The sequence below is a fragment of the Grosmannia clavigera genome (assembly GCF_000143105.1).
Source record: "Grosmannia clavigera kw1407 unplaced genomic scaffold GCSC_113, whole genome shotgun sequence".
Taxonomy (NCBI): Eukaryota; Fungi; Ascomycota; class Sordariomycetes; order Ophiostomatales; family Ophiostomataceae; genus Leptographium; species Leptographium clavigerum.
The window spans coordinates 1557912-1573894 of record NW_014040831.1 but is presented as its reverse complement, the minus strand read 5'-3'; the positions used below and the strand labels follow the sequence as shown (position 1 = coordinate 1573894).

At 60.5% G+C, this 15983-nt stretch overlaps 8 protein-coding genes across 8 annotated transcripts; 5 read left to right on the top strand and 3 right to left on the bottom strand.

Annotated features, from left to right (window-relative positions):
- Positions 1-105: 105 nt before the first annotated feature.
- CMQ_3633 (uncharacterized protein) lies at positions 106-714 on the top strand (the record flags this gene model as incomplete). The annotated part of the gene is made up of 1 exon (XM_014319571.1): positions 106-714. One exon carries the CDS (start codon positions 106-108, stop codon positions 712-714), a length of 609 nt encoding a protein of 202 aa, XP_014175046.1.
- A 155-nt stretch (positions 715-869) lies between these two features.
- Positions 870-2129, bottom strand: CMQ_3300 (sir2 family histone deacetylase; the record flags this gene model as incomplete). The annotated part of the gene is made up of 1 exon (XM_014319238.1): positions 870-2129. The coding sequence occupies one exon, from the start codon at positions 2127-2129 to the stop codon at positions 870-872; it is 1260 nt and encodes a 419-aa protein (XP_014174713.1).
- A 794-nt stretch (positions 2130-2923) lies between these two features.
- Positions 2924-4775, top strand: CMQ_3515 (cation efflux family protein; the record flags this gene model as incomplete). The annotated part of the gene is made up of 2 exons (XM_014319453.1): positions 2924-4025; positions 4099-4775. The coding sequence occupies 2 exons, from the start codon at positions 2924-2926 to the stop codon at positions 4773-4775; spliced, it is 1779 nt and encodes a 592-aa protein (XP_014174928.1).
- Positions 4776-5294: 519 nt separating this feature from the next.
- CMQ_3607 (d-xylulose kinase) lies at positions 5295-7684 on the top strand (the record flags this gene model as incomplete). The annotated part of the gene is made up of 3 exons (XM_014319545.1): positions 5295-5355; positions 5528-7238; positions 7441-7684. 3 exons carry the CDS (start codon positions 5295-5297, stop codon positions 7682-7684), a joined length of 2016 nt encoding a protein of 671 aa, XP_014175020.1.
- An 820-nt stretch (positions 7685-8504) lies between these two features.
- Positions 8505-10569, top strand: CMQ_3297 (tldc domain containing protein 2; the record flags this gene model as incomplete). The annotated part of the gene is made up of 2 exons (XM_014319235.1): positions 8505-8570; positions 8638-10569. 2 exons carry the CDS (start codon positions 8505-8507, stop codon positions 10567-10569), a joined length of 1998 nt encoding a protein of 665 aa, XP_014174710.1.
- A 246-nt stretch (positions 10570-10815) lies between these two features.
- Positions 10816-11484, bottom strand: CMQ_3840 (mitochondrial hypoxia responsive domain containing protein; the record flags this gene model as incomplete). Its single annotated transcript, XM_014319778.1, has 2 exons — positions 10816-11380; positions 11438-11484. The coding sequence occupies 2 exons, from the start codon at positions 11482-11484 to the stop codon at positions 10816-10818; spliced, it is 612 nt and encodes a 203-aa protein (XP_014175253.1).
- Positions 11485-11799: 315 nt separating this feature from the next.
- CMQ_3594 (threonine biosynthetic enzyme) lies at positions 11800-13683 on the top strand (the record flags this gene model as incomplete). The annotated part of the gene is made up of 3 exons (XM_014319532.1): positions 11800-12096; positions 12158-12547; positions 12613-13683. 3 exons carry the CDS (start codon positions 11800-11802, stop codon positions 13681-13683), a joined length of 1758 nt encoding a protein of 585 aa, XP_014175007.1.
- Positions 13684-13856: 173 nt separating this feature from the next.
- Positions 13857-15485, bottom strand: CMQ_4025 (mRNA splicing factor; the record flags this gene model as incomplete). The annotated part of the gene is made up of 1 exon (XM_014319963.1): positions 13857-15485. The coding sequence occupies one exon, from the start codon at positions 15483-15485 to the stop codon at positions 13857-13859; it is 1629 nt and encodes a 542-aa protein (XP_014175438.1).
- Positions 15486-15983: the final 498 nt, after the last annotated feature.

The following is a 15983-nucleotide window of genomic DNA, read 5'->3' as shown; positions in this document are numbered from 1 at the left end:
GTGAACCCCACGCTCGAAATTTTTGGAACTTGCGCGAATCTGTTTCCGCATTCTAACAGTCGAGACAATTTGTACGATACGCACGCCAACGACAATCGCACAACCATGAACGGCACAGTGGCTCGAGGACTGCGTGCGGTAGCGGTGCGCCGCGCAGTTCCGACGCAGGCGGTAGCATGCAGGAGTCAGCAACTGTTGGGACTTCGACGCGCCAGCTCGCTTCCGACGCTGCTGCAGCCGTCGTTCTGGAAGGCAATCGTGCCGAAGCCGCTCCGGCGGTCTCCGGAGGCGCAGGCGGTCGAGTCGGTCGTCAAGGTGGCTGCCACGCCGTGGTGGTCGAGGGAATGGAATCCGGCGACGTTTTACATTGCCATCTTCCTGTGCATCGGCTCCATGTCGATCCAGATGATCTCGCTGAAGAAGGGCTTTGACGGGTTTATGCGCCAGTCCGAGGTCAAGATCGGACTGCTGCGGGAGGTGCTGGAGCGGGTCCAAAAGGGCGAGGACGTGGACGTGGAGCGGGTTCTGGGCACAGACGATCCGTCACAGGAGGCCGGATGGGAAGCAGCGCTGCGGGAGATTGAGCGCGACGATGTCTCGAAGCGGCAGCAGAACAAAAAGGCTGCAAGCAAAGAGCCGGTCATCAATGCCGCGCCAGAACCCATCGCCATAGTGCCGCCGACAAAGGGCGCGTCAATCACGAGCTTCTACTGAAACCGACCGGAATCTGGAGCCTGACGAACGAAAAGGCAGGACAGGCGAAGGAATGGATCGCCGCTCGTGTTTCTATCTCCTTGTTTCTAATTTTTATTTTTGTGTTTCCCCTTTTTTCTTGTCCTATTTTCCCTATATCTATGTCTCCGAAGGGTTTATGAGAGCATGTCTCTGAACAAGGCCGGATCGGAACAGTCAGCGCCGCGACCGTCGTCTTCCGAAGCTGCCGGGCTGTTCTTGCGTGCCGTTCTCTGAAGCTCATCTACGAGCATCGGCAGCAGGCTGTCCGTCGACATCTCGACACGGACGCCCTGCGAGCCGTCCTGGTCGAGGCCGACGCTGTCGAAGAAGGCCTCCTCGCCACGGACGCCGCCCATGTTGACAATGGCAATGGGCATGCCGCGGTCTCTAGCGCGCTTGGCCAGGCGCCAGGCCGAGTAGGTGGCGAGTGAGGTGGCCAGCACCAACAAGCGGCCAGCTTGGTCGACGGCGGCCTCGGCAGCGTGCTTGACGGCCGGGGCGATGTTCTCGCCGAACATGACGACAGCAGGCTTCAAGATGCCAGCACCACGGCCGCCGCTGCGAGGGGGCATCCAGGCGCCGTCATTGCCGACCTCGACAGCCTGTCGGGAGCCATCCTTGGCCATCGGCGGCTGTGCGAGACAATGTGGGCAGGCCGGGTAACGGAAGGTGGTGTACGGGGCGCCCGGCACGTCGACGTCGCCGTCGGGGTTGCTGCGGATGCTGCGAAACACGCGGCTGCTGCGGCTGCTGTGGCTACTGTCGGCCTGCTCGGCCTTGTCCGGCTGGAGGGCGCCTGAGGCGATGGCCTCGACCAGAAAGGCGGCCCAGACAGGATTTAGGCGGGCCAGGTCGTCTTGGAAGGCGTCGCGAGAGAACTCGCGGAAGCACGACGTGCAGACGGTGGCGCGAAGGTAGCCGTGCAGCTCGACCGTGGCCGGGCGCTGCGAGTGGGCAAGACGGTGAAACGAGTCGACGTTCTGGGTCACGACCGCGTGCAGGTAGCCGAGACGGCCGAGGTCGCGCACGGCGTAGTGGGCCGCGTTCGGGGCGGCCTTGCGCAGCGTGGACCAGCCGAGGAAGCTGCGGGCCCAGTAACGCTTGCGGGCTTCGTGGCTGGCGATGAACTCGTGATGGTAGATGGCGCGGTACGTCTTGTTGACGCGATACGTCCCGTTGGCGCCGCGGTAGTCGGCCAGCCCGCTGGCCACCGAGAGGCCGGCGCCCGTGATGGCCACGGTGGCCTGCGGCAGGCCTGGTGGTGGTGGCGCCGTCAAAAACGCACCGAGAGCTGCCACCGCCGCTGCCGGTGTCGTGGCATGGCGAGGGAGGATGTGCGGCGCTGGCAGGACGTCGGTGAAGGGGATGCGCAACAGCGGCTTGCGCAGGACCATTGGGCTGTGGGGTGGCCGGCTGGCTGTTGTCTCGACCGAAGAGGCACGGTTGCGGCAGCTCGATCGGCTGCTGTCCAGTAGAGATCAGTAGAGATAGAGTTGCACGAGTCTCACGAAACGTCATGCTACATCTGTATCCAGCTTATCAGCGAGCAAGGCCATGAAGTCTTTGACGTGATTATGTAATGTATTATATAATCGATTACATAACGGTGCATGTCATCATGACCCCGCTCACAGCGGCGGCAGCAAGTACGGACTATGGAGTATGACTGTATTGGCAGCAGCAATCGAACGACGCGGATAGGCTCCTTCCGCCTGGCCTGTATCGGACCTGGCTGGGCTGCAAAGTGGCGCCCACTGGTGTTGGCGGCATTGCCTTCCGGCTCAGTGGTTGGTGGGCAGCCTGCGACAGAGCTCCGGCCTCGTTGATCGTGCTACGACGTACTCCGTGTGTCTCTTAGCAGGCGCAGAGTTTCCCCCAAGACACATCCTTGCGTCGTAAGCCATTGGGGTCAAACAAGTCGAGCAGCAAAAAGGGAGACTGATTGAATTCTGCTTTTCGTCTCGTCTGCCTGTTGGCTGTCGTTCATTCCTTTGCTCTCTCTCCCGTTCCCTCTCTTGTCTACCCGGGCTTTCTATATCTTTTTTTTTTCCTTTTTCCTTTTTCTTTTTTTCCTATTCTTTTTTCTTGTTCTTTTTTCGTGGTCTTTTCGTGGTCTTTTTCTTTCCCCTCCCGCCGTCCTTTCGCTGCGCCACGCCGCTCGTCCAACACGCCGCGCACTCCCTCGCCCATGCCTCTACAACTGCGTTGGCGCTGTCCCTTGGGCGGACGTCCGCTGCGCCTTTGCCACTCGTGCTGTGCGGCTGGCCTCCTCGGTGCAGCCCCTGGCGCCAGCGCTGAAACAGCTGCCAGCCGGCGCTGTGGCCACTCGCATTCCCGCTTGATCCACCACGGCAGCCGCTTCTATTCTTTCCTCCACGTCAGCCAGCAGTCCTTATTCATCAAGCCACCTCTACCGCAAATACGACTGCAGCAGTCGCCACGACAGTCAACACGTCATCTTCACGCATCCTTGTCGTCGTCGCCCCTGGTATTTAGCTCTCCAACGCCGTTGCTGCTTTCACCCTCCCTCTCCACTCTCGCGCAACTCCCCTTTTCAACCTCATCGTCCCCGAAGCTGCACCAGTACCAACACGACCGATTCGACGCGTCGCAGTCCTGGTCGCCACCCTCTCGAAAACACCGCCGCAAGCTCGCCCGCTGGCTGCCCGCCATCATGGCTGCCTCGCACGTCCGCACGCGCAGTGACGATTCGCACACCGAATCCCATTCCCAAGCCCACAGCCACTCGCACGGCCTCGGCCTCGGCCATCATCACCATCACCACGACAATGTCTACCTCACGTCGCAAAACAAGAAGGACGCCGGCGTCCGCATCACGCGCATCGGCCTCTACTCCAATCTCGGCATGGCCTTTGTCAAGGGCGCCGGCGGCTACTTTTTCAACTCGCAGTCCATGCTGGCTGACGCTTGGCACAGCATGACTGATCTAGCTTCGGATGTCCTCACCCTGGCCACGGTCTCGTGGAGCCTCCGACCGCCGACCGATCGCTTTCCCACCGGCTTCGGCAAGGTCGAGAGTCTTGGCTCGCTCGGTGTGTCCGGCATGCTTCTCGGCGCCGGTCTGTTCATGTGCATGAGCAGCTCCCAGTCTCTCTATGCACATCTCTGGCTGGATCCGGCCGCAGCTGCTGAGGTCCTCGCCCACGCCCATTCCCATGGCCACAGCCACGGCCACGGCCACATGCACAGCGACGGCGGTGGTCCCAGTCTGCATGCCGCCTGGCTGGCTGCCGGTACGGTCTTGGTCAAGGAATGGCTATATCGAGCGAGTATGCATTAACCCTTTCTCTCCCTTCCCCCCCACACCTCTACCCCTTTTTCTTGACTTACTGACCCCATCAGCCATGAAAGTTGCCCGTGAACGGAAATCGTCTGTGCTTGCCTCGAATGCCGTGCACCACCGCGTCGACAGCCTCACGGGCATTGTAACTCTGGCCGTCATTCTGGGCGCCAACTTCATCCATGACGCCGCCTGGTTAGACCCGGTCGGTGGGCTGCTGATCTCGCTTATGGTGATTCGTGCTGGCTGGGAGAACACGGCGTCGGCGCTGTACGAGCTTGCCGACCGTAGCATCGACGAAGACGTCAAGCGGTCGGTACGGAAACAGATCACCCAGTCGCTAGCAGACCAGACTGCAGTGCCGGACGGCCAGCTGCACTTGGTGGAGGTTCGCGACGTGTCCGGGGTCAAGTCAGGACCGAACTACCTGGTGGACATTGAGATGGCCGTACCGGGCGATTGGACGGTCGACACAACACGGGCAATTGAGGAGGCAGTGCGGGCTCAGGTGGGTGGTTCGGTGCGAGGAGTCAGGCGGCTGCGGGTCCGGTTTGTGAAGCTGGATGAGACCACGGCCAAGTTTGACGACTTCATGGCGAACGGCATCAGCCCCCGTGAGAGCCCGGAGCCGGAAGAGCACGATCATGACCACGGTCATGGACACGATGATCACGGCCATGATCACAGCAACGGAGCGGCCAATGGGACGTCAAACGGAAATGGACACAAGAAGCATTGATAGACTATATGGCGGAGTTCTTTGGCTTCAGATGTAAGATACAGTACGCACCACAAAACGGAAGGGAGAAGCGCTTGGATTTATCTCTGGTGACAAATAGAAAAGAATGATGCATAGGAAAGTGGGCATTTCCTCCTACTGTACACGAAGCTGCGTCCTTTCAGGTTTGGGATCGGCAACGTAGCTTACGTCGTAGTTCGGCAGGGTTAAGCCTGATGCAGTAACGGCCAGCAGGGTGGCCACCCCGCTAAACCGGGGCTTCCTGGCCAGTTCGGAAGAGCGTGGGGTGGCCCACGATGTTTTAAATATGCGCGCTTGTGGTGAGCTCAATACGGCTCGTGGGCCAAGCCAAGCCTTAAAACGCAAGCTTTAGCCATTTAGCCTATATTGACGAAGAAGCGGCCGGGCTTCAACACGATAGCATTGAGACCGTTCATTTGGAAGTCGCAAACACGCTTCAAACAGCAGCTAGCCTATTGTGCAATTTTTCTGCCTTGAATCACAGACACGCTTCAAAGAATGGCTACATCCGACGGACCTCTGTATCTCGGGCTCGACCTTTCCACACAGCAGCTTAAGGGTACGTTGTCGTTCGTGTTCTTTGCTGATCACTTTGCTGTTTGCTCTTTCCTCTTCTCTGTCCTTTGCTCTTGCTCTCTTTCCTCCCCTCTTTCTCCCTGCTCTTTCCGTTCTGCGCTTTTTCTGTCGACCCTTTCCCCTCGACAAGTCTCTTCATGCTCACACATCTACAGCGATCGTGGTCGCGTCTGACCTCAGCGTCGTCGCCCAGGTCAAAGTCGATTTTGACAAGGACTTTGGCGCCAAGTATGGCCTGACCAAGGGCGTGCTGACCAACGAGGCCGAAGGCGAGGTGTACGCGCCAGTGGCCCTCTTTCTCGAGGCCATCGACTTGGTGCTAGCCCGCCTGAAGACGGCCACGGCCAACACATCGGTGGTATCGCGGATCCGCGCCATCAGCGGTTCATGCCAGCAGCACGGCAGCGTGTACTGGGCAGCGGGTGCAGCAAAGCAACTGGCGGGGCTGGCAGACCGACCGGACACGGCGCTGGCCGAGCAGCTCACCGAGGCGTTCTCGCGGCCGTGGGCGCCTAACTGGCAGGACCAGAGTACACAGGCCGAGTGCGATGAGTTTGACGGGCGACTGCCGGGCGGAGCACACGGTCTGGCCTCGGCCACGGGCAGCGCGGCACATCACCGGTTCACAGGTCCGCAGATCATGCGGATTCGCCGGCACTGGCCGGACGTTTATGCGGCCACCACCCGTATCTCGCTCGTGTCATCGTTTGTGGCGTCGGTGCTGATGGGCGCCCTGGCGCCACTGGACGTCAGCGACGTCTGCGGCATGGACCTCTGGGATATGCAGAACCAGGCCTGGTCACAGCCGCTGCTAGAGCTCGCCGGTGGTGGCACCAAAGCCGACGGCGAGGGTCTGCGCTCACGGCTTGGCGACGTGCGCATTGACGGTGGTGGCAGCATGGGTGCAGTCTCCAGCTACTTTGTGCAGCGCTACGGCCTCCCCGCCGACTGCCAGATCGCCCCCTTCACCGGCGACAACCCGGCCACCATCCTGGCTCTGCCGCTGCGGCCGCTCGACGCCATCGTCAGCCTCGGAACCTCAACAACCTTCCTCATGGTTACGCCGCACTACAAGCCCGATCCGAGCTACCACTTTTTCAACCACCCGACCACGCCCGGCCAGTACATGTTCATGCTCTGCTACAAGAACGGCGGTCTGGCCCGCGAAAAGGTGCGCGACGCTCTGCCGCCCGCCAAAGACGACAGCGATGTGTGGGCTACCTTCAACAAGGCCGTCCTCGACACGCCCGTCCTCGGCAGCGACCCTGACCGCGCCCATTTGGGCCTCTACTTTTACCTCAACGAGATCGTCCCCAACATCCCTGCTGGCACGTGGCGGTACAGCTGTGGCCGTGCCGATGGCGGCGACCTGTTGCCGGTGTCTGACCCGAAGGATGTCGGCTGGAGTCCTGTGCAGGACGCTCGCGTCATTGTTGAATCCCAGGCACTGTCGATGCGGCTGCGGTCGCAGGCACTCGTGCACGATGTCCCGGGCTCGTCCATGGCCACCACTACAGCAGTGCCGAAGCTGCCAGCGCAACCGCGTCGCATCTACCTCGTCGGCGGCGGCTCGCTCAACCCAGCCATCGCCCGCGTGCTGGGCGAGGTGCTGGGCGGCACCGAGGGCGTATACCGGCTGGACGTCGGCGGCAATGCGTGTGCGCTGGGTGGCGCGTACAAGGCGCTGTGGGCGATGGAGCGGGCGGAGAACGAGACGTTTGACGATCTGATCGGCCGGCGCTGGAAGCCCGAAGGCGCCATCGAGAAGGTCGGCCCGGGTTACTTGGCAGAGCCGTTTGCGCAGTACGGCGACGTCTTGAAGGCGTTTGAGAAGATGGAGCAGGAGATTCTGCAGCAGCATGCAAAGTAGATCATGGTAGAAGGTAGAAGGTAGTAGGGATACTTGAAATAGATGCCCCTCTCATTTTGAAGTTGGCGTGCTTCTGACAGAACAAACGCTGTCAGATCGAGTCCGAAGTCATCAATTGTCATTCGCTACCACATAGCAACGGAGCTCTCCCTGCTCGACTGCCTCTGGCCGTTGCAGCCGAGTACTGTCTGCCGGCAGAGTTTCGACTCCGAAGCACGCCACTCGCCTCTACAATGGCGTGAGCACCAGGGAGTTGTCTGCACAGTGTATGCTGACTAATACGTTCCAGGCCGGCTTCCGTGGTCTTTGGATCATCCACAACCTACGACGCCTTCGGACATTGGCCAACTCTTCGTGGACGGAAGGTGATAGCAGAAGACGGGCCACAGCCGATGAAACGCCTGTCTTCAGCCTCCTGCTCCACCTGGCAGCCTCGGCCTAATCCCCGTCTTGGTCGTTTTTATCTCGTCGCAGGTGTCGCGGTTTTTGGGGAGCACAGCGGCCTGCTAGACATTGCAGCGATTAGCAAGCTGAGAATCGTGAAAAAGCGCGTTCTTGCCACCTGGAAGAAGAACCAGTCCAAAGCATGTCCGCGTCAGATTAGATCAAGTAATTTAAAACCGTCACAGACGCGCTGTCCCGAATGGCGAAACCTTAGTCGTGAACGACTCGGCTTCCTCCTGTGGAACAGCAGGATTGCGTCTCTAGGCTCTTTCTGTCATCACTGCGGCATGCTATTGTTGTGGTTCTTTCCGCCATAGAAGTAACTTACCTGATGCCAGTGTCTGCAAGCCACGTTGACGACACGGTCACCAAGACGAAGACAATGCGTTCTTGGACCTGTTGCAGGCAGCAAAGAGGTGGAATCTTCGTCTGATCGCGTGCAACGCTTTCGTGGCGGAGACTGTGGCGCGCCTTCCCAAGCTCTGTACCCCACTTAAAACCATATCTTGGCCCCACATAAGCTGAGATACGGAGTATGATTATTACGGTAATGTCCCCAATATAGACAGCTGCTTGGCTTACGGAAGAGGAAATACGGAGTACTCTGTACAACATATCATCTTTTGCTACCCATCACGACGACATTGTCCCCTGGCTATCTGCTGTCCTGGCGACACACCCAACCCGCCATGATACTTGAACTTTATCGAATGCACCCGGCTTCTTGAGTTCCATGTTTCGCACGGCAGCTGTTGTGGTGAATACTGGCTTATTGATCCCTTCATTCTACGTCTTGCCAGACACGCAGAGACGCCATCATGGGCCAGGGCCAGTCGGCTGTGTCCCAGGAGTCGCGATCGCACGAGCAGCTCGTCAGGGAGCTGGTAGGTGGCCCTTGTCTTGCGCTCGGGCATCGACACGATACCTGGACAGACATACTGACTCGCTTAGGCCAATCGCTTCGCTGAGAAATGCTTTTCGCCCCTCGAACTGTACTCCCTCAAGGACAACTTCAGGAGCCTCGCAGACCGCCAGCAGGACGTGCGCTACCTGAGGGAGGACACCATGGCGCGCTTCCTGGAGATACCAGACATCCTGCACGCGTCGCCAGTCGTCTTCCACATGGTCTCGTGTCTGGGCGCGTTTCCTTTTCTAGCTGATGCACCTGTTGTCCTGGGACTCGAGCAGCTGGTCATTGTCGTCACTCTCCTGACCGACCGCTATCGGCGCGTCCTGGTACACGGTGCTAGCGACCGGCGCAGTCTGTTGTTCCGCAGCCTCGCCGTGCACGACCGCGTGCTCTTTTCCGATCCAGACAAGGCTGACAAGGCTGGCAAGATGGAAGCTGGCCGGCAGCAGGAGACGTCTGTTCCAGGAGGGTCGAGTCGGGGCTTTGCCATCGATGCGGCCGTTGAAGACGAAGACTATAGCGATGGCGATGGTGATGTCAATGTCGATGGTCATGGAGACGGACACGACGACGAGGACGACTACGAGGACGACGATGACCTCGTCCTAGCAGCCCTCAGCACGCTCGACTATACCAACCCTCGACCAACGGCCAAACCGGCACACGTGTCTAGGCCGAAGAGCAAGAACAGTGCGCTCCATGACGCGCGCATCCCCGCAGACAACTTCAGAAAGCTGGTGCTGCTGCTCCTTCTCGTGGCACCTCTGGCACCCCAGGAGCAGCTTTCCAGGCACGTTGACCGCGTCTCGGGAAATGCACTCGAGAGTCTGCGAGCAACAGCCGAGTGTGTGCTGGCGACATTTCTCAACGTCGAGACGTCGCCTGGCATCCGGTTTCCACACTTTGACGCCATCGTTCCTGTGTGCTTCCCGTACCTGTTCAACGGTTTCAACGCGCTCTTTGAGCACTTTCTCTTCTCCAAGAACCTCGACTTTTCCAAGCCGGGTGTGAACACAGCTGTGTCTGCACAGCCAGCACCGCCACCACCGGCGCCACCGCTTCTGCTGCGAGAGTCGGATGACATGATCCTGGATCTCAGCGTGCTGTCGCAGCTGTCGTTTTTCCTCCCGGGCGCATCGCTCTTCCACCGGCTGCGGTTGCTGTACTCGGGCGATAACGATGGATTCTCAATGGGGTCGTTTGAGTCCAAGGTGTTCAACTGGCGCGCCCCGACGATCTTGCTGGTCCGGGGCACACGGGTGGGTAGCGTGCCGCGTGGCAACCAGGAGGCAGCGTTTGCAGCTGCGCTGCCGCCGCGACGGCTGCCGGCCGGAAGCGCAAGAGGCGGAACGGCAGATGGCGAGGCGGATGATGACACGGTGGTGTTTGGGGCGTACATCAGCCAGCCGTGGCGGCTGACGAACCGTGATTGCTTTGGCGACAGCGACTGCATGCTGTTCCAACTGGCGCCAGTGCACGACGTCTTCGCAGCATCGACGCTGAACCACGACTACGCGACATTTGTGAAGCCAACGGCAGCGAACCAGCATGCCGGCGGGATTGCGTTTGGCTGTCCGGCACCGTCGGGAGCAGCGGCCAAGGCGATGCAGAAGCAAAAGGTGTCGTCACAGCAGCAGCATCAGCTGATGGCACAAGGACCACTCTCGCTGCTGATCGACGCTGGCTTCGAGTTCGGCGTGATGACGCATGCGGGCGGCGGTGGCGCCTTTCACGCCAGCGTGGCGCGGCTGTTTGACTTCCAGGAGAGGTTTGCCATCGACGCGCTCGAGGTGTGGGGCTGCGGTGGCGACGGCGAGGCCAAGGCGCAGGCAGAGCGCTGGGCGTGGGAAGCCCGCGAGGCCGAGGCGCGTCGGCGCATCAACCTGGGGACCGGCGACATGGAGGCCGACCGACAGCTGCTGGAGATGGCCGGACTCATCGGCCAGAACCGGAGCGGCGGAAGCATGGCGTGAGAGGGTGAGGAGTGAGGGACAGGGGACGAAGGACGAGAGACGAGGGACGATGAGTTGCTTCTTCTTCATCGCACATCTGCTGGCCGGATGTGGACGCATATTGCCTCTTGTCGGTGATTTGAGTTGAGCTATTGCTGGATTTGTCTAACGACCCCTCTTCTGCCCTTTGGACTGGCCCGATTCCAGCCTATCAATAGTGTACAATTTGTGTGTCATGTCAAGCTGCAGGAGGCCGGCCTACGGCTCCTATTTCTTGTCCGCCTCGTCGACCTTGGCGGCCACGGTGGGATTTTTGGAAAAGAGGCTGCCCAGAGTGCCGAGAGCGCTCTTGTCGTTGGCCTTGAGCTTCTCGGGGGTGTCTGCGACTGCGGCAGCAGCAGCAAGGATGGGACTGGGTGGTGCTTCTGTTGTGGAAACTTCTTCGCTGGCGTCACCACCTGCCTTCCGGCTGCGCTTCCGGGCGAGGCGCTCCTGCAGAAGCTTCTCCTCGGCGTCGCGGGCCTCGAGCTCGCCGATCCAGCGCTGACGCTTCTCCTCCTCCTTCTGGGACTGCTGGACCTTCCAGAGCTCGCGCTCCTTGTGGCGCTCAGCGCCAAAATAGATGCCACCAGCGACCATGGCGGCGACAGTGAAGCCCTGGGCGATGATGCGGGCACGGAACATGCGCTGGACCTGGTTGTGGTCACCGCGGCGCATGGCGCGGTAGGCGTTGGTGAAAGCGGCCACGGTCAGCAGGCAGCCGAGCGGGATCAGCGGCTCCTGCTTGAGCTTGCGGGTGATCTTGGAGAGGCCATTTCCGTTGTAAAAGTCTCTGGAAAGTCAGGAGTCAGCGTCACTGTGGAGAAGTAGAGCCATGACATCCGCTTACTCGTTCTCGTCAAACGACGATGGAGTCGACTGGTCGGAGAGCGGCATGGTCAAGCAGACGGCTGTTCTGTCGCACTTTCGTCCTTTGAGATGGCAAAAGCACTGGCCTGATTCTACTGGGTTTTTTGGCCGGCTGCAGCGACTAATGACGTCCGGCCCATCATTGGCTGACGTCTGCTGCCCCGCTAGCGACAGACTCTCACCGCCCGGCCGATAAGAGTCTTATCAGGCGGAGGACGCCGTATTAGAGGCAAAACCCCGCTAAACGGTATTATACTACAATTTTTTCAGTCAACTTACGATTCGATGACTCTTCCTGCTTCCTCTCGGTGAGGACAGGGTATTCGCTCATCACACACAACAATGGTTAACATGGACGACAAGCCAAACGGCTCAACAGCCAGTAATGGCAACGGCAACGTTACGACCAATGGCACGACCAATGCCACGATCAACGGCACTGCCAACGGCACTGCCAACGGCACGATGACTCCAGAGAACAACAACGAGCAGCAGCAACAGCAGCATCTGACGCCGAGCTTGTCGGCTCTGTCTTTGTCGGAGATGACGGTGCCATCGTCGCCATCGACGGACGAGCGGGCGGCGCGGCTGCGCAAGATCGTGCCGGAGGAGTTTATCCTGCCTAACGGGCATCCGGATGTGAGCACTGATCTGATGATGGGATGATGGCAAATAGACGCAGCTCTGACACAGCAGCCAGTACCTGCGCCTGATCCTGACGTCGCGGGTGTACGAGGTGTGCAAGGAGACATCGCTGACGCACGCGGTCAACCTGAGCAACCGACTGGAGTGCAACGTGCTGCTAAAGCGGGAAGATGAGCAGCCGGTGTTTAGTTTCAAGCTGCGTGGCGCCTACAACAAGATGGCCCACCTGGACCCAGCCGAGGCGTGGCGCGGGGTGGTGTGCTGCTCAGCGGGCAACCACGCGCAGGGGGTAGCATACTCAGGACGCAAGCTGAAGATCCCGGCGACGATTGTGATGCCCGAGGGCACGCCGAGCATCAAGCACCTGAACGTGTCACGGATGGGCGGCAACGTGGTGCTGCACGGGGCAGACTTTGACGCGGCCAAAGAGGAGTGTCTGCGGCGGGTGAGACAGGACGGGCTGATCGACATCCCGCCATTCGACGACCCGTTACCGTGATTGCCGGCCAGGGCACGATCGGGCTGGAGCTGCTGCGCCAGACGAACATCCAGCGGCTGGAGGCGGTGTTCTGCTGCGTCGGTGGCGGCGGTCTGATTGCGGGCGTGGGCGTGTACATCAAGCGGATCGCACCGCACGTCAAGGTGATCGGTGTGGAGGCGGCCGATGCGAGCGGGATGGCACAGTCGCTGGCTGCTGGTCACCGGGTGATCCTGAGCGAGGTCGGCCTGTTTGCCGACGGGGCCGCAGTCAAGGCCGTGGGCGAGGAAACGTTCCGGATCTGCTCCGAGGTGGTGGACGAGATCATCCAGGTGTCGACAGACGAGACGTGCGCGGCCATCAAGGACGTGTTTGAGGACACGCGGTCGATCGTGGAGCCAGCCGGCGCGCTGGCGCTCGCAGGCCTGAAAAAGTACGTGGCCCAGCACCCGTCAGCCGATGGACGGCGCTCGCTCGTGGCCGTGACCAGCGGCGCCAACATGAACTTTGACCGGCTGCGCTTCATCGCCGAGCGTGCAACCCTGGGCGAGGGCAAGGAGGCGCTGCTGGCGGTGCGCATTCCCGAACGGCCAGGCTCGTTTGCCGAGCTGATCGATGCCATCATGCCGCATGCCGTGACCGAGTTCAGCTACCGGTATGCGTCACCGGCCGAGGCCAACGTGCTGCTGGGCCTCTCGCTCACGGCCCCGGCATCACAGCGCAGCCGTGAGCTCGTCAGCCTGCTCGGCCGCATCACCGAAGCCGGCATGCAGCCTACTGACGTATCTGGCGATGAACTTGCCAAGAGTCACGTGCGCTATCTTGTGGGCGGCCGTTCCGCCGTTGCCGACGAGCGCCTCTACATGTTCAACTTTCCCGAGCGCCCCGGCGCCCTCAACGCCTTTCTCGCCACGCTTCGGCCCCGCTACAACATCAGCCTGTTCCAGTACCGCAACGAGGGCAGCGACATCGGCAAGGTCCTCACCGGCATCCTCTGTCCGGCCGCCGAGGTCGCCGAGCTCGAGATCTACCTCCGCCAGATCGGCTATCCCTGGGTCGACTGCACCGAGAGCGCCATGTTCAAGACGTTCTTGCGGACGTAGGCGTTGGCTGGCCCTTGTTTACTAGGTTTGCGGGTTTCATAGAGCGTCGGGACATGTACAGTACGGTTACGGGTATAGACACGTGATATGCACAAGTGCATAAGAAATGGATTATTGATTGAACCACGGTCTCACGTGACAACAAACGCCAAACGCCGCTCTCGTTCTCGCCCCTAATCCCAGAGCCGGATGTCGCCCTGTGCGCCGGCCGTGACGACCTTGCTCGTCTCCTGGGGATGCCACAGGACGTGGTGGATGGAGCCGCCGGCAGTGTCGGCGCGCAGCTTCTCGTACATCTTGCAGGTCTTCCAGTCGAAGAAGCAGACGTAGCCCTGGGTGTCGCCGGAGGCGAGGAACTGGCCGTCGGCGCTGATGTCGATGCCGATGGCGGTGCCGGCGTTGTTGTGGCCCTTGAACTCCTTCTTGCGGTTCTGTCGGTACTTGTCGCGAGCCGAGTAGACGAGCACCTGGTTGTCGCTGGACTGGTAGGCCACGTACTTGTGCGACGGGTGCAGGGCCGCCCGCGTCATCGGGTACATCCACGGCTCGCTCGTGTACGAGATAGGCACCGGGATGTTGTAGTCCCACACGCGCAGCGACTTGTCGTCCGACGTGGTCATGAACCGCCGCGCCTCGTCGACAAAGGTGATGGTGTTGATGGCCGCCAGATGGTGATCGTAATCCTGCACCGGCTCGTTGTCGCCAGCCCGGGAGTCCCACTGCAGGATCTTGTTGTTGCTCATGCCCGTCAGGAACTCGTGTGCGCCCTCGACCGAGGGGTTGAACGCCAGACAGTGTGGCGTCTTGCCCGTGCGGAATCGTCGGATGCACTGCCCCGTCTCCGTGTCCCACAGCTTGACGAACCGGTCGTGCGAGCCCGAGATGAACTGCCGCCCGTCCCGGCTGAAGGACAGGTCCGTCAGCGCTCGGCTGTGACCTGCATACGTCCGCAGCAGCTCCCGCTCGTGGTACACGTCCCACACCCGCACCGTGTTGTCGGCGCTGCCGCTCAGCAGCACGTGGCCCGACTCCGGAAACAGCCGCAGCGCCGTCACCGGCTTGCCCGTCGGACTCTTCCACACGTGCACCAGCTTGCGCGGAATGTAGTTCGTCACGCTGCCCACTTCCTTGCGCAGGTCCACGTCCAGATCCTGTGGCACGTGCATAAACGTCCGGCCCTGGTAGTCGTACTGCTGTGAGCCCACAAACTCGCTCGTCTCGTCGCCCACCAGCTCCTGTTCTCGTCGTCGTGCCAGCGCCTCGGGCGGTGCCGACACTACCGCTCCGCTCTCCACCACGTCTGTCCCGTCGTCTTCGTATTCCTCCACAATCTCGTACTCCGAGCCGCTGCCCATGCCCTCCGCCGCCTCGTCGTACTCCTCGTACACCGCCTTCCGCTTGAACTTGGCCCATGGGCCCACGTACGCCCCATCGCCGTCCGCTATCGTCGCGCTCCCTTTGCTCTCGCGTGATGATCGCACCTGCGCATTCTCTTCCTTGACCTGTCGTCCGGTCGGGGCCTCTCGCTCTGGCCCGCCGCGTCGCTCCACCGCCCGGTGCTTGCTGCGGAACGTGTATTCGCTCAGAAACGCCTCTGTCGCTGTGCCCGTCAGCACGTTTTTCCGCTTCGCTCCGCCCTGCCCGTCTCCGTTGGCGCGAAACGGGTTCGCTGGCCCGATCATCGGCTGCGACATGTCTTCGGCCGAGTACTTGACCACGGCGTGTTCTGGCTCCGCCTGTGACCGTACCACCAATGCGTCCTGCGCCACCATATTCGGCGGAAACTCGCCAAAGTTCGCCATCCTGTCTCGTCGTGCTCGTGCTGACGTCGATGTCGGGGTTGGGAAAAGCGTGTTCGAGCTCGAACCAAAACCATCGATTCAAGTCGCGAGGCTGGCAGAAAATTAAGCAGCATGCTACATCGGGAAAGGCGGTGTCATAGTCACGTGATCGCAGTGTGCCGTAGAAATACAATATGCTTCCGACTGCGATAAAGTGTGGGCGCCACCACAACAGCATAACCCTCCATATACGGTCGTTCCACCTTTTCCCTCGTCCTAATCCTCGTAGATCCAATATATCCACCTCTGCACATCCGTCACTCCGACCCCTCGTGTTCCTTGTATCTTTATAATGCTCGACAGGCAGAGTCATCAGAAATAGCATGTGTACGTAAACAGAATGTCCCTAGGCTTGTGCCTGCTCTTTGCACGATCTATGCCATGGGAGTCGCAGCTTCTTCGGCCATGGTGCAGTCGGCAATCTGACCACCGAGCTGCCTGGTAAGCAGGCGCCTCTCC